This window comes from Pelodiscus sinensis, chromosome 2 (genome assembly GCF_052426305.1).
Source record: "Pelodiscus sinensis isolate ZL-2025 chromosome 2, ASM5242630v1, whole genome shotgun sequence".
In the NCBI taxonomy this organism is placed as follows: domain Eukaryota; kingdom Metazoa; phylum Chordata; order Testudines; family Trionychidae; genus Pelodiscus; species Pelodiscus sinensis.
The window spans coordinates 28,891,901-28,909,899 of record NC_143053.1 but is presented as its reverse complement, the minus strand read 5'-3'; the positions used below and the strand labels follow the sequence as shown (position 1 = coordinate 28,909,899).

The 17,999-nt window shown below is 36.8% G+C and overlaps 1 protein-coding gene across 2 annotated transcripts in view; it reads right to left on the bottom strand.

Moving 5' to 3' along the window:
• Positions 1–17,999, bottom strand: part of CSMD3 (CUB and Sushi multiple domains 3) — a 1,180,750-nt gene that overhangs the window by 181,933 nt on the left and 980,818 nt on the right. For both annotated transcript variants that reach the window (XM_075920204.2, XM_075920205.2), the window contains 4 exons: positions 17,622–17,738; positions 13,091–13,300; positions 10,731–10,919; positions 7,912–8,089 (listed from right to left, as the gene is read on the bottom strand). In XM_075920204.2, coding sequence (XP_075776319.2) covers positions 7,912–8,089; positions 10,731–10,919; positions 13,091–13,300; positions 17,622–17,738 — 694 coding nt within the window. The remainder of the gene's footprint in view (positions 1–7,911; positions 8,090–10,730; positions 10,920–13,090; positions 13,301–17,621; positions 17,739–17,999) is intronic.

Sequence of the window (17,999 nt, the reverse complement as noted above, 5' to 3'; positions counted from 1 at the left end):
ATACTATCTACATATTTTGTTAGTCTATAAAGTGCTACCAGACCATTTGCTTGCTGTTTTTTTTTTCTGTAACAGACTAACTCGGCTATCCCCTGAAGATGATAAATAAAACTGGACTCAGAAGAGATGCCTGTGGAACCTCAGCCTCTTTTCAGTCTGACATCATGCCATTAATAATTATACTCTTTTGTTATTGTTGAGCCTGTTTAACCATTTATGATTCCAGTTAATGGAAGTTCTACCGAGCTTGCATTTCTCCATCTTAATTATGAGACTGCCATGTGGGATCGTGTCAAAAGCCTTGCCAAAGTACAGGTATATTATATCCACAGCATTCCCCTTATTCACAAAACCAATTACGTAGTCAAAGAAGGAAATCAAGTTAGTTTGGCATGATTTGGCATGAGTTAGGCATCTTGGGATAGATTAAATAATGTACCATATTTAGTGGATATAAAAACTTAGGGTGAAATCCTACACTCACTGCAAAGGCAAAACTCCTATTGACATTAATGGGATCAGAATTTCACCCTAAAACAGTATATGAATTATTATGCATGCAAATTTTACTGGCATTTATTATTTACAAAGACAATTTTTTAAAAAGAAATTCATATGGCAGCATTTCAAGGTTTAATGGCTAAATTTCTGGGCAGGGTTAGATGTCAAATTATTATTATTTGCACCTAAAGCTAAGTATGGCATAAAAATATAGGTCATTTAAACTATGGAGCTCTTAAGATGTTTCAAGATTCTTAATTCTGTACTATATAAGATGTTACAAGTTTTACATTATTAACTATGTCTCACTGGCTCAATTAATCATTAAGGTAAACAGCATCCTAATTTTAATGAATTTTCTTCTTTTCTCTGTAGTTATTGTTTTGCATAAGAAACGTCCTCACTGAAAACAAAGTGTTTAAAGATAACAATATATAATTAATTATATCATGTGGATAATTACACATAGTTTTTCTTATATTTCTTCCAAGATTTTCAAAATAGGGGGTCCTTAACTTATTATTCTCTTCCACTACTTTAAAAAATGGATATTTTAGAGCAGTTTGTGATCTACATCATGTCACTATTTCTTGTTCTTTCTGAATTGTTGAAGCTGTGGAAATCTGTATCTTTGTTTCATGACTATCCAAGCAATTCATCTGGAAATAGTCAGGCTAGTACAATGATAAAATTTATTGGATGAGTTGAACCATAAATATTAGAAATGGGAAAAACCTGGCATGTAATCTAGTCCACACACTGACATTTTCAGGATTGTTCCTAATGACTATTCATGTGTACTTTTCTCTAGATTAACTATAAGTATCTATAATTGCAGATCTCCTGTGACTGACAATGTGAGAGTATTTAATGTTTTAACTCTATTTCATATTCCAGTTCTGTTACCAGGCCTTCACTCTCCTATAAGATACTGAACTCAGCATTTTCACTGTATGACCAATTACTTATCTTGAATTTGTCAATAGCATTAATTTATTCTGCTACAGTTAAGACTGTATACATGTTAGTGACAAATTGAAACCATTACTTCCCCATTCCTTTATGAAATACTTGGTTCAGTAGTAAATTAATGTCAAGATTCATATCAACTGGCACTAGAGCTGTATGGAGGAGGGAAACTCCATCTTGTGGAGAATTTTGAGATTTCAAATTCTGGTTTAATTCCATATTAGAATAAAATTTTAAAAATCACAGAATATTATATATTTTTTAATGGATCAGTCAAACCATTCTCACCTTTTAAAGTATTATAAAATATAATAACAATTAAAAGAAAACAAAAAGTGAAAATATTTTGTTCTGACAATGTCACAGTAGGATATTTCATAACTATTAGATTTTTTTACTTCTGTTTTTCTCAAAACAATATTTGGCAAAACTGACATGCTTTTGTGCAGAATTTCAGTCTTGATGGGAACTGATTTTTCCAAAAGAAAACTGTTCTGTTAGATCTGACCAACTTCAAGCACCACATTCTTCACATTGTCCAATTTTAAAAAATTACATCATTCTGTGGTATTATATATTTATATAACAGTATGCTAAATGAAGAAGTTGCTCACTGTGTGCAGTAACAATGGTTCTTCAAGATGTGTGTCCCTAAGGATGCTCCACTCAGGTCTTGGTGAGTCCTTGCACCACTGATCAGAGATTTTTGCCTAGCAGCGCCTTCCTGTGCCACGCATATACAGTTGCCATCTCACACTGTTCTTGTCTGTTAGATGCGCATATGGCATGAGTGTCCATCTTTGCCTGTGCTGTAGCTGTGGTTCTAGCTGCTGTATCAGTCACATCCATCACAGCCTAAAGAGCTGTTTTTGCTATGGATTAGCCTTTTATGATAGATTGGAGATAGGTTTTCAGGGAAGATCCTGTAAGAACTCTTGTAATCTGGAGTAATTAGCATGATCGTTGTTGGCCAGGAGGGCAGTGTAATTTAATATTATAAACTGGAGGATGGCAGAAGAGTATACTCTCCTTCCGAAGATGTCTAGTCATTTGTGTTTTCTCTCCTGAGGCGTAGACTTGTCTTGAGTGTGTTTTGATCTGTGATGAGCAGAGGCCATGACCAATGAATTTGGGTGGGGATGTGGAAGGAGAAAATCCATCCCTTTGGCCAGGACAAAGTATTTTCTCTCTGCTTTCCAGCCAGTAGGCGTGACAGAGGCTGTCATTTGCCAGAGTACATCTGCTGTTGTCTGTGATAGCCTCGTTGATCGGTAATGCTATCTTGGAGGATGCAGCCTGTTGAAGTATTTTGAGCAATTTGTACTGTTTCTCTTGCACCTCTTGAAGTGCAATGTCCAGAGTTTGAATCACTCATTTGAATAATTCTTGAAATTGTTTCAGGTCATCTGCGGGTGGAGAGGATAATGATTGGAAAAAAGCCTCGTCTGGAGAAGAAGACAATTGTGGGACCTGTGAAGAGCTATCTGAATCGGATTGAAATAAGTTCTCATCCTCATTTGCTGGTTCAGCCTGAGTTATTACCGAAGGAGGAGGAGAACTATGTTGCCATATGCACTGGTGTGGAGGCTGCTGTATTGCGTGGGCGGTGGTGATAGGAGAAACTGGGGAAGTATTGATACCATGGTTCCCAAAGAGGGCACTGAGGTTGAAACTGTTGTGGGGGGTATGGCCATGGGTGATTAAACCATGGAAACTGCAGAGGTTGTTGAAAGGCTTGGTGTCGAGTGGAGTGCCATGAAGCCACTGATCCTATAGGGGATGAATCTTGTGATGAAAATTTACTCTTGTGCCAGGAACTGTGTTCAGTTCCCAGTGACGATGGTGTGGGAGAGTAAGAAAGGATCTCCACAGCCTGTCTATGTGGGCTAGCGTGAGGTATTGTTGGAGAGCGTGGTGGTGAAGCTATGCTTGGTATCAATGGAGATGGTGTGCCTAGCTGTGGGACTCTGTGTACATGGTGTGTTTTGCTCACAGCCTTCTTAGGTTCCGGTGCCAAAGCATGCTTCAGTTCCAGCTGCTGGAAACCAGCATGTTTGGCTGGTGCCACATTGCCTGCGGGTGCCAGAGGCTTCAGTATATCTGGCTTTGTCGGTGCCGGTCAAGTAACCACATCAGTGGGTGCCAAGGAGGTGGTTTTCTACTTTGGTTCTGACTCAGCTCTCTTAGATGAAGCTGGTTTTCGTTTCTCTTTGGTGCTGGAAATTGATAGCCCCGGGGAACAGCAGTCTGGGATATAGCACGGAAGCCAGAGGCACTCTCTGGGGAGATAAATTAGTCCTCATATAAGACGTTGAGTGCGCCTCTCTCTCTAGGGACTCATCCCCCGGTGTTTGAAGGGATTTCTCCTAGAGGAGGTTCTTCAGCCTCATTTCGCAGTCTTTCCTCACTCTGGTCATCATGTTTTGGCAATGCGACACTTTTGTGCTACATGGCTTTCACCTAAGCATTTTATACAGTACACATGTCCAGCAGATATGGACATTGAGTCCCAACATGAGTCATTTTTTGAAACCAGGAGAGCCTGGCATGTTGAAAAATGTGAGGATTCAGAACTTGGAGAAAACCAGAGTGAGGAGAAAATAAAATGGGGAAACTTTTTTCTTTTTATAGAGAACTAAGTAAAACTTACTACAAACTGACTAAAACTATTGACAAACCATAAACTAACTACACTATTTTTCCGTTTTCTACCAGGAAGGAAAGCATTGCTTTGATTTCGTTTTCAGTTGCGGATAGTAGAAAAGGAACGAGGGACATTTGTGCCATGTGTGCACCTAACGGATGAGAACAGCATGAGATGGTGATTCCATATGTGCAGTGCGGGAAGGCACTGCTATATAAAAATCTACAATCAGCGGCACGAGGATGAACCGAGATCTGAGTGGAGCACCAACTGGGACATCATTCAAAGGAGATGTTTTAGTTCCAAGGTCCCTTCCCTAAACAGTTAAAAATTTCAAGACAACAAAGAAGTGGTATAAAGAAGAGGGATAAGGAGTGTAATGATTACAATGTAAAGAACATTGAAATTATGTCTACACAGCAGTGTTATTTTGGAATATCTAATGTTATTCCAAAATAACATAGTCCACAGCTATACAGAAAGCAGTTATTTCAACGTAATTTCAAAATAATGTCGAGCTGGAGGACTTCTCACTCCGACTCCTGTAACCCTCATTTTACGAGGTGTAAGAGAAGTCAGAGGAAGAGATCTCTAACTCGGACTTCCTGCTGTGTAGATAGTGCCAAAATCCAAAATAAGCTATTTTGGCTTAAGCTACTCAATTGACATTGCTCAAATTGTGTAGCTTAGTTCGGCTTTAGCCCTGCTATATAGATGTGCCCTGAGATTTAGCACTCTTGATAATTTCCATTATTATTGCTTTTAGGAGTCTTGGTAGGCTGTTTAGAAGTGAATTAAGGTGAGACAAAGAGGAAGATGCAGGGTGAACTAAGTCAAGAAGGCAATAGCATGTGCATGAGGTCACATGTCAGGAGGCATACAGGGGACAGTGGGAGGAAACCTAGAAGTGTCCAAGGCATTTAGTGATGCCTGTGACCAGAGAATTATTTATGTTTCCTGACTTTCTATAGTGGGTGCCCTTTATTATCTGTCTAATTGAGAGCACTATAACCTCAATTTTGTTTTAACAGAGGAGCTCAGCTATAGTTCACTCTGTTGAACCAAATCCTGTGTTGTATGCAATATTGTTATACCCATGTTGGATGCAGGGTATTAGAAAGGGCAGGTAGGTGAGATAATATATTTTATTAGAACAACTTCTATTGCTGAGAGTGTCAATCTTTTGAGCTATATAGAGCTCTTCAATAGATACCTGAGTTGTCCTTATGTACTAACTACATATGCTAGCCTATCTGTTTGATCTTCTACTTACTCGTGACATTCTTAGTATGTTTCCCAGACCTCAAGGAACACTCTATGTGTCTAAAGCTTGTCTCTCTCAATAATTTAAGCTGAACTAATAAAAGATATTACTTCTCCCAACTTGTCTGTTCAACTCCTATATTATACTTACAATTAAATTAAGAATATAGTCTCTTTTTATATACTCTAAAAATAATGATTCTGAAAACCATAAAAGATGCTACAAAATTGCTTCTGTAAATCTTCTCCTGATATGAAATTGGAACAGTTCATATGTGCATAGTTGAACATGCCTATTATTATTCTTTCATTACACATGAGTTTCTTTGATCTTTGTCAAAATTGTGCACTCAATTTCCTTTTCTTGACAACAAGATTGCTTGTATAAATCTAGGAAAGTATTTTTATTCTGATGAAATGGGACATACACTAACATCCTTCATGATGACAGCATTTACTACCTATCTCAAATATCTACAAGACAATGGACAATCCTCTGATATGTGCTCCAAACACATTATCATCCTCACCCATACTATGTTTACATTCAACAACGAGCACTTTATCCAAACCATGGGAACAGCCACAGGTAAATGGATGGCTCCTCCACTTTGCCACCTTCTTCATGAGCCAACTTGAAGAAGAATTTCTAGATAAATTCATAATAAAAACAAAGATACGCCACAGATATATCAATGACATTTTCATCCTCTGGACTGATAGCCTATGTTCTCTCTCAGATTTCCACCACAACTTCAACAAATATTGCTCTTCCATTACATTTTGTCTAGAACACTCCCACACCAGAATCAGCTTCCAGGATATAATCATCAGCTTCATCAATGAAATCCTACAAACAAATATAAACAAGAGGCTATGGATCACCACATTTACCTTCACAGACAATAATAACTCCAAATACATCCAGACACTACCACCAGACACTCTGATGTCACAGAATATACTTTGAGGAGAAAGACCAGCATATTTCACCTTAATTCACTTAAAACCATCTTCACTAAACAAGAACGCTCCACCAAATAAGTATATTACATCACAGAATGGGTCAGCCAAATCCATAAAAAAGCCTGCTTCATTATGGAAATAAATCCCACTTTGACTGCACAATCCTAATTGTAACCTAGTATCATACACTGGAACCTACATGGAGTACCATTGAACAATTACAACCGGTACTTGTAACCCATGCTGAAAGGAATCATTCCTGAATCCCCTATGGTCTTCAAAGATTCCATCTACCTGGTTTATCCCTCAACCTTGCCAAAATAGAGGTATACTATGTCTTTGGCATTCCCGTTATAACATCTATTTGGACAAAATGAGACAAATAGTATGTTTTCAAAAGAACTCATGCAGACAAAACCAGCACTTGTGGGTAAACAATTCTCCCAAAGTGATCACTCGATAGCTGCCCCATCAGTCCTCTTTCTCTAAGGAAAACTGTAGAACAGTTTCAAAAGACAAGCCTGGGAGCTTAAATTCATAACTTTTCTAGATATAAAAAATCATGGACTGAATAGAAACACTGGATTGTGGGCTCATTACAGCAATCTATAACCCACTAACCCCCTCAACCCAAGCTATTTTCTTCTTTCTCCCCCATGACTAGAAGGGTGTGTCTAGACTACATCCCTTTTCTCAAAAAAGGGATGTAAATTACATACTTCGAAATTGCAAATGAAGCCAGGATTTAAATTTTTTGAAAGATCCTATACTCCTCAAAAAATGAGGTTTACAGGATCTTTCGAAAAAGGGTTTTATTTTCGAAAGAGCCATTTTTCTATCAAAGAGTACCATTTTGAAAAAAACCACAGCCACCATTATGCAAATGAAGTGTGGGACATTTAAATCCTGGCTTCATTTGCAATTTCGAAGTGTCTAATTTACATTCCTTTTTCGAGAAAAGGGATGTAGTCTAGATACACCCGAAAAGTTTTAACTAGTCATTTCACCTTGAATGGTCCCTTGACATACGTATGATTTCCTTATGCTTAACAATCTGTTCTATCTTGTGTTTAGCTGTGACAGAGTACATTTCCCAGGCCTAATGCAGAACTCTGAGTTTGAAAGCTGGTTTCTCTCACCAGCAGAAGTTGGTCCAACAAAAGATATTATCCCATGCACCTTGTCTCTCTAATGAGCTAAGTCAATATTCAGTGAGAGTCCTCTTTATTTGTAATGCTTTATAATTTGACTAAACACTCCCATCAAGCCAAATATCAAACTCCTGAGTATATACTATTGATGCCGGTAGACATTTCAACATTGACTTCACTGGGAAAGGATTGCCTCCATTCATGAAGTTTATTTTACCTCTATTTAGGTACTTAACAAAAAAAAATACAATATGCCATTTTATCATTTGGTCTACTCTTGCAAATCCATCATTGTCACTAAATAGAATTCAAACATTAAGCAAAAATCTTGGATACATAACCAAAATGTTACTTTTAATCTCCATTTTTTTATATGCTCAGAGATAGTTGAATAAATCAATAATTATGCCTACTTACCATACAGTTATGAAATCATATATTGGCTCTGTTTGAAGAACAGTAAAATTGATGTAGATTCCATTACCAGGTGGTACTTGTACAAGCCAAAAGCAGTCCTGAAAATTTGGGTACTCATCTGGGTATCCAGGAGAATATATGGTACCATTCATTGCAGTTATATTTCCTCCACAAAGAGCTTAAAAACAAACAAACAAAAAACAACAACCCAAAAGCACATTTATTTTCATTTATTTTCACTGCAGCAGTAGTCAAAGAACCTCTACATTTTTAGGTGTGTTGAAATCCTTATTTGTGAATACATTGAGCATGTGCATAGTTGAACTGTGTTATGCAAAACTAAAGTATGTTAGCTGTATATGGGAAACAGAAGAGCTATTGCACTTTTAAAAACTCCAATAGGCTAAATCCTGAAGCCCTTATCTCTGAAGCCCTGAATCTCCCAGAAAACAAACCAACAAACATGGTAGTTCTTAGTAAGGTAAGTTTTGAGGACTAGCTTCTGAATCCATTTTTAGTTAAATTTTAAGCTGTATTTTACCTGATTGTGTGTTCATGTAAGATGAGGGAAACAGTGCAATAGAATCCAAAGAAGTAACAATCAGGCCGAATCCTAAGACCCGAAGCAAAGGCCACATAATTATACTTTATTTAGAATAAATTTCCTGAACAACAGTGAAACTGAGACAAAAATGATTAATCAAAAACATGCTTAAGAGCCTTCAAACAGCTGCAGAGGAATATGAAAGACACTATTGTCCTAAGCACAGGGGGGCAATAACTTTTAGCGGGGGGGGGGGGGACACTCCAAGGTTTTGGTAAGTTGTCAATGGCTGAACTTTTCTATTGAGAGGGTTCAGGATCTGGGATGGTGGTTGGGTACAGAAGGGAGTCTAGGGTAGGTCACTAGTGTGCAGGAGAGGGCATGGGGTGTGAGAAGGAGTTTGGGTGAAGAAGGGAGTTGTGATCTGGACCAAGGAATTCAGGTGCAGGGTCCAGGAGGGGATATGGGTCCAGGAGAGGATTCTAGCATGGGGGAGGAGTGTGTGTGGTGGGGTGGGTGTGCAAGATCTGTGAGGGAACTGTGAGCTGAGGACAGGAGTTGGGTTGTGGGAGGAAAGTGAATGCCAGAGACAGGCTCTGGCCCAGGGTCACTTCCCTAGATGACTCCCAGCCACCCGCCCAATAGGACCCGTGCCAGATTCCCTGCCTTCCGCAGCCCCAGAGCTCAGAGCAGCTGCTCCATGTGCCTTTCTACACTGCACAGATGTGGGGGAATCTACATGCCCAGGCCATGCCTTCACCAAAATTTTTGAACAATTGTGCTGGGGGTCAGGCCGCACATAAAAGATGTTGGAAGAACGGGGCTTAATTGCACCTCCTCATCATCTGTAATGATTCCGCATGGTAGGACATGTGATATTATACACTGCTACTATTGTCACTCTCACACAGATACTTACAGATCCCCAACCTCTATAGACATGAGGTAGTTGAAAGGATTGTTACAGCCAACTGATAGAGAGAATCAGGAACTGCTCAGAGCCAACCAATGCAGAGAAACAGAACAATTCCCTAAACAGATGATTGGTTTTGGCTCGTTTGTTGGGTCTTACAGAGAACAACTAAGTCCTGAGTCTCCTGTCACTGCCCCCCATACCTGGCTCATCTAATCAACTGTGAGATGCTGAGGGGGCAGGAAGCTATGGGAAAAGGGAAATAAAAAAGACAATTCTGATGCTCCCAGTGATAACAAGGGACAAAAGCCTCGGTGAGAAAATAATTCTCCAAATTTAATTTAGTGTTTCCCATGCCTTGAATTTGGCCAGCACCAGATGGATCAGGCTGTATCATCACCAAACCTCTCACAGGCTCTTTACCTTGTCTACATGAATGTCTGTCTCCTAATTCAATTAGTTCTGGGAAAGGAGAATACTCCAAAGAGGCACCTCTTCATGCTCACGTTCCTTACCTTGAATCCTCTCTCAGTCCTCAAGGGCAGACCTCAAGAAGGAGACTCCCTGCAGCAAAGCCATGGGGGGTCTCTGAGAATGCCCTTGACCTGCAGCCTGTCCTACTGGACTGTTGTCATGGAGTCTCTATGAGGTCACCACTTCCCAAAGTCTTTTAACCAATAAGCTGATGCATTGCTAATGGACTTATGATACCATTGCCACATCCACACCTGCCCTTTGCCAGCCTTTGCAGTTTCATGTATGAGTCCACAAGTAAAACTTACCTAAATATCTATCTATACATCCTCAAATTCAAAACAATTTAAATGGCACACAAAATAAACGCACAAAGAGAACTGATCAGAGGAGCACAATTCTTTTTTGCAACAACATCCCAAACTTCTAAATTTATTTTTGTTCTGCTGCTGAAAAAAACCAAAACCATATGGGTGTCTGAATTAGGTTCACATCCCCGCTTAGCCTTATTCAGAGTCGAGTTTTATTCCCAATCAAGCAGACTAGGGATTTGACTGTAGGTCTTCCAGATCCCAAATCATGAAGTTAGCCACCTAGTTATGGACTCTCTTCAATAATTTTTTGTGAAGACTGATACATGTCCATGACATGTTTTCACTTTGTCAAAAGAGCCCAATTCCTTTTATTTATTTATTTTTGCTCTAGAAACAGGACTTTGCAAAATCAGCTGAAAGAAAAAACTCCAGTATCTATATGTGGCAATAATAAAAAGTAAGGTAAGATTTTTCAGTACTCCGCATAGAGAGACAACAACATATTAAGCAGTAAGAGAGGTCTGATTTGTTGAAATGAAGGGAATATGGGATGGCATGTTTACTTGTTACATACCTTCACACCTGGGAAGAGGATGATTCCAGTTACGACTGATTCCATGAAGACAAGTCAGGGCTGAATTTCCAATTAAGGTGTATCCAGGAAAACATTCAAATGAAATTGTTTGTCCCACAGTAAAGTCATTTCCAATCACAAAACCATTACGGAATGGCCTGGGGTCAGGACAGCTTTGCAACTGATAAGCTGAAATAAATAGGAATATAAAAAATAGTCCTAATAGTTCTAATCTATGTTTTAATGCTTTCATATTAGATGCTTTACATTTTAGTTGACAGAAAGGAAAGTCCTTGCTCTTCTCTCAAATTCCACCAAAGAATCCAAAATCTTGTAGTATATACTTTTTTTTTGAGTGTACCTGTCATTTAGTTACTTTAGGACTATCTGATCTGCATATTTTGTAGTGCATTGTCCCGGAATCTGTATTAATGTAAGATATTCTTGTACTATGGAAAGCATAACAATTGCAGTTTTGTCGATCTACTATTCAGGAGCAGAAAACAGGGAGAGAGAATATGCCTCTCATGCCCCCTCCCCATGAGTCTATGCAAAGTCAATCCACTCCTGGCTCTGTCTAGATGATTATACTGTAAACTAATCTCCAATTCACTACAATACTGAAGGAGAACAGCTGACATTAATGCTACTCATCTTCATCTCCATTCTTCTTTCTCTAGCCAGAATAAAAGGTCCCAACATCACCGATGGGAGTTATAACAGTCACAGATTTACAGGTGAAAGTGTAAAAAGTAAAACCTGTTTCACATTTTCTGGCAGCCTTTTTCAAGAAGACATTAAATATCCATGCCCAGTACAAATGCCTTGCATTGTAGAAATTTTGAGCACAAAGGTGTATCTCCTAGGATGGGCAATCTGGAGACTGATTGGACATATATATTAGTGAGTATCAGTATCTAAAATGTTAAAAGCATGAAGGGCAACTCTTCAGATTCCTTCATCACACATGCAGTGTCTATTCCACAATATATTTAACAGGAATAGATCTGTTTAATTAATATTAATAATCTACTCATATATAATTTCTTCATGCTTTTATCGTGCATAGATCTCAAATTGTTCCTTGACAAATGGCATACACTTTATTCATATGGCACTAAATCCAAATTCGTAAAGAAGCCAATAGAATTTGCCTAAACATGAAATTAGGAACATGTTAGATGAGACATCAAGATTTGGGTCATAGGGTATGATAGTTGCGATTCTAACACTTTAACATTTTCTAAGAAGCTACACTGCAGGGTGTTTTTTTTAATAACAACATGGTGTTATTTTTAAATAACAGTCCGTATCTGCAGAGCAGGGATTTATTTTGAAATAATGTCGAAATACTGCCAAGCTGGAGGACTTCTTACTCCCACTCCTGTAAACCTCACTGTATGAGGACTAAGGGAAGTCTGAGGAAGAGTGCTCAATTTTGAAATAAGTGCTGTGTAGATGCTCCCAAATTCAAAATAAGCTATTTTGAAATAAGCTATACAATTGATGTATCTCAATTTTCATAGCTTATTTCAAGTTAAGCTCTGCTGTGTAGACACACCCTGAGTGTCCATAAACATCTGATTGCCATAACAGGGGATTGGACAACAAAGAAGGTGGCTGTCTTAATAAATTGCTCCACTGAGTATGGGGCTGGTGTCCAGCGCAGGTACTCTATGGAGGAGGAATACAGTGCTTAGATAGAAGTACTGTTTAAAACAGTGAGAGTTCAGGATTCTTATCACTGGTATGGCGAGGAGCCAACCTCTTTTCCTTTCTTAGCCTCCTCAACACTCATTTAACAGGGGTGGAAGGGTCCCAGCTATGTTTTGGCTAGGGACAAAGATGAGTGAAGGGGGATGGCTCATGGCAGCCTCCCTCCCTGGGGTGTATGTAAGTGATTATATAATAACCTGCACCATGCACTTTTATCTACCATGTACTCTCATAAATTTAGGAATAAAGTTATGGCCTAATTAAACAACATCTGGTTTCCTGTCCTTCTGGGATAGCCAGACAATGGTATTAAGGCTAACTGTACTGTTAAATATCCTACAATGTATTTCCAAATGAGTAGGAATATGATCTAGAATGAGCTGTCCACTTGTCTTCATGCATTCTCACTGTACTTTAAATAGCTATAACACTCATCTTCATTTTTATTCCTAAATGATTATTTGCTCTGAATTGCTGAAGAGCTTGTGTCCCACCAGAGTGCCACATTTATTAAACTGTATGTAACATTTTGTTTTTGAATCGTGCACATGTTTTCCAGAATAAGCCTTCATATTTATTTTCTAACAGTGAAAATATAGCCTTTAACAACCAGCTTGTTCATTTAAATGTATCAAATCTCTTACCTTGGTATATAATATGAAACCCTTGTTTGTTCTGTGAGTAATCACTGTGAAAATGTAAGCTGGTTTCATGAGTTGTACTAAACAGAGAGGCTGGTAACTGAGGACCACTAAGTCTACCAATAACATTACTTGTTTCTGTAGATCCACTTCTTACTTCTAAGTAATCATGAATTGTCTCAGTTGAGAAATTTAGGAACTGCAAATGTACACCTGAAAAACAATATGGACAAACCAAAGCATTTGGTATCCAATAAATAACATTCAATTATGCAAGTATATACAAGTGGACATCAGTAAATCATGTATTGGCGGTATTAAACAATTAAAATTATACTGCAAGATGTCATGTTTGTTACTCAGCATAAAACAGTCTTTCCTTTTACTACAATAGTTACTAAATCTAACACCCCATCCCATGCCAGTAAGAGAAAGAATATTGATGTTGAAGGTGCTTTCTGTCAAAAGACATACAAACCAAGGCCCAGACCTTTGCCATAGAGTTTCTATGGCATGTTTTAGAAAACTAAGGATTTTATTTCTAATATCTTCATCAAATTCTACTTTTTGTAATTACAGTCTAATAATCTCAATTGTATCTTTCATTTTAGTTGTTTTCTAACCAAAAATATCATTTCAATGGTAGATACAGTGATACCTAAATAATATACTGTGATCCCTAAATAATATACTTCAGTGTGTGTTTTTTAAAAAAGGGCACTATGGCTAAAACAATAAATAGCATATACACAATTTATTTCAGCCTTCACAAAAGGGTGTACGCTAACATTATGAGATGCGTTTTTCAGCACTTCACATTAGGAATTAGAAGTGCAGTTGTTATACTTAATTCCCCACACACTGTGTTAAAGGATGCTCTTGTAAATAACGAGACATTTCTGCATCTTTGATTCAATGGAGAGCACAAAAGAGTTTATGGGCTGAGTTGCAGATTATATATCCCCCTACAGGATTTGTTACAATTATTAGGGGACAGCAGGAGGAGGAACTGCTCAAATAAAACAAAAGATACTGGATCTGTTAAACTTTTTCCTTTTTTATACTGGTTTGAATAAGGTACAATAAAACAGGATTTCTATTTTGTTTGAAGTGATTTAATGCCACTGTAGAATGAAAAAGTTGTGCTTTTGTTACAAAGATGACTGAGCCCCTCTGGTAGTTTCGGCAAAGATAATCATGATTATTCCATAGAATGTTCAATTAAGATATCTACTGTCAACATAATTATGGAAGAATCAATAATGTTGTAACTATCTAAATCTTAATATTTAAATGGTGTTTGTCACTGCGATCTCTAGAGATTTTTTAGAATACAATGCAACCCTTGTGAATAGTTTTATGAGTCATGTAATATTTTTAAGCTGAAAGTAGTATTTTAGTACATGTTTTGATTATAATTACTTCTGTCTCTTTTTGGTCTCTTTGCTTTGAAGAAAATCTCATAACCACATATAGACATCTTCCATTATACATTATTCTCCTCTCCTTTGGTTCTGCCATTCTTCCAAGTTTAGGTTAACATAATTAAAACAGGAAAAACTTAAAAAAACAACGAATACTCTAGCAGTACTTTAAAGACTAACAGAACATGTAGATGGTATCGTGAGGTTTTGTGGGTACAACCTGCTTTTTCAGATGACTCCAGTCATCAGAAGTGGGTTGTACCCACAAAAGCTCATAATATCAGCTACATGTTTTGTTAGTCTTTAAAGTACTGCTAGAGTATTCATGGTTTTTTAAATTCTCTTTCCCTTTGGCAAAACTATCTTCCATCCAAATAGTCTGGTAGCACTTTAAAGACAAACAAAACATGAAGATGGTATCATGACCTTTCATGGGCACAGATCACTGCCCATGAAAGCTCATAATACCATCTACATGTTTTGTTAGTCTTTAAAATGCTGCCAGACTATTTGTTATTTTTTAAGTTTTTCCTGTTAAAGACTAACTCAGCTACCGCTCTGAAACATCTTCCATCCAGTCATTCAGGCTCACAAATTCCCTTTTTTTTACACCAGAAACCCAGGTTGTGCCGAAATCTTGCCCTTTCTTGTTTGGTAACATTTCTAAAGTTGACCATTTATTTCAGTCCATATACCTAAAACTCCAAACACCTCATAATCATGGATGATTGTTTGATAAGGGCCATTTACTCCTGTCTAGTCTCCTGGACTCTCACATGCCATGCCCAGCCATATAATTAATGGAAATTGCAACTCTGAAATTATCTTCTTTGCCTGTTCCTTTTAATTCTTCCACTACTGCTTTCTTCCACAATGTCAAAGTCAAACTTTTGGCCATCTCCTTGAAGATCTTTTTAAAAAACATGCCCATTCTTTCTATATATCAACTTTCACTGAAATTCTGTCTCCCCTCCATTTTGACTCAATATCCTGTTTGTTTGATTCTATCATGATTGTCTTAGTGTTTTTGAAATGGATCTTTATGTTTTGCAAATCTCCACCCCCAGTAACTTATGCATAAATGTATTAAGTTCTCCTGAATTAGGCATACAATGGCACAACAAACATTTTTTTTTTAATATAATCAAGCTAAAAATCCAGACAGGATACAACAAAATCAAATGAAAAATCTATTTAATCAAATCACACATCAGACATGATTGGAATTTTACATTTAATTAACAATAATGGAAAATTACTGTAAATTAAATGCCCTGTGTTTTTAGTAATTTATCACACAAACAGAGGTTAAGGTAAAGAAGCCTGTAACCAAAAATTCCAATTCAGAAAAGTACCCTTATACAAAAAGTACTTAATCAGGTGTTTAAATCATGTTGAATGAAAGGGGTGCTGTAACAAAAAGAAATATGAGCTCAGATAATTTAAACACTAAATTATAATGTGTATGCATAATGTACAAGAAGCATCCTCAATTCTTGTATTTCTTAACATTTGAGTACCTGATTTTATAACCTTAATCATGTTCTCATGTGAATGTGTGTGTTTTCATGTGAGTAATCTGTACAAATATTAATTAGAAATTATTTGTATGCAGAATATCAAATTTATTTTAAAGGTGAAATGGCTCTTAACTCATTAATATGAAATCGCAACAAAGGAGTAACAAGAGTCAATGAAAAATATGGATGACAGACATTACTTTCTTGCATTTTCTGGAAAATAATGGCTCTAAAATTATGTTATTTGGATACTTCCGTCATGTACGAGAAGATAGAATGTGCCCATGCCCCAAATATGTGTTTTTTTCGGGAAATATTATGCTATGCTTAATATGATTGAAATATAGGATTGTGTTTGAAATTGTTTTCCTGACCCATAAAATACTGAAAGATTTCCAAACTTTTCCTATTGAGCACTGGCTCAAAAAACAAAACAAAACAAAACAAAACAAAACAAAACAAAACAAAACAAAACAAAAAAAAAAACCCAAAAAACAACAACCACTTTTCTAGTTAAAAAAATAAAACAGAAAAAGTTTAAAAGCAAAAAGTGAGAATAAGATAGTAAGGACAGTCACCTAAAATGTAGGAGATGGAGTTTTCAAATCTCTGCCATGCTCATGCATCCTATAGGAATGCCCTGGTCTCTCACCTTTTTTTATAAATAAGTATTAATTGGGGAAGGAACTTGAGGCAGGGTCTCCCACCTTCCAAGTGAGTGTAAGAATTGATAAGCCACCAGGTAGAATCTCTTTGGCCACTTCATTAATTTTTTTTTTTTTTTGTATTTAACAAGTAAGTTCTTAAGACATGTTCATTTTCCATAGAACCCTATTGGCTTTATTTCTATAAAATTCTATGGGACATTCTGATACCATTGAGCCTGCTGTCCACATTTTATATTTAATGGTAACTGAAAAGAACTTGTGCTTTTAGTAATGCTAGAGTGGAAATATTCCTTTCTTGCTATTTATCTGTATGGTAGTAGAGGGAGAATTCCCTTCTCTGACAAGAAATCTATAATTTGCTGGATAATAAATTTGTAGCCATTTAATATCAACTTTTCCAGATCCACTTTTAGAAGTAAAGGTTGCTGGCCACCCACATAGATGGCATATGTGTCACAGTAAGTGGGTTTTGCAAAACTGAAGATTAGTGCAGAAAATGTGCTAGAGATTTAATTTAGTGTGAAACATTTTCAATAGTTTTTTTTTTAATTTTATACTATTTTGTTTCTAGATTACCTCATTAGTACTCTGTGTATTATGTGCATAACATTACACATATACCATAAATATAAAATGACCATAAATATGGGATAAATGTTAAAAATAGAAAACTAGTTGTATATTTAAAAGCACATGCAAGCAAGTAACACTAGTTGTGGGACATTTACCATTATTTTCTTTATACACACGTCCTCTAAAACCTGATTCTGTTTTATGATATTGCTAATCTTTAAAATGTGATTTAAATTCACTAGCAGAAATCTATGGGACAATATAAATATTTAAAATACCTTTTATTAATTGTTAAGTATTCAAAAGCCATAAACACAAGAGACAGGATAATATTTGAAAGGGTACATACCAAAACCAATAGGAAGATTTATTGTCCATGTACAATCCAAACTGCTGGGATAGTTTCCAGGAAACCCAGGACTAAGAATCACTCCACTGAAGTCAGACATAGCACCTCCACATTGTGCTGCAAAATGATGAAGATACTTAAAAGTGGTAGCTAAGAGGTGAGATAAAATCAAGGCATGCTATTTAAGCCCTTTGAAACTTCAATCACATTATACAGAAAGAAAGAAAGAAAGAAAGAAAGAAAGAAAGAAAGAAAGAAAGAAAGAAAGAAAGAAAGAAAGAAAGAAAGAAAGAAAGAAAGAAAGAAAGAAAGAAAGAAAGAAAGAAAGAAAGAGAAAAATCTTTTTTTAACTTTCAATACTATATTTCTATTTTCTAT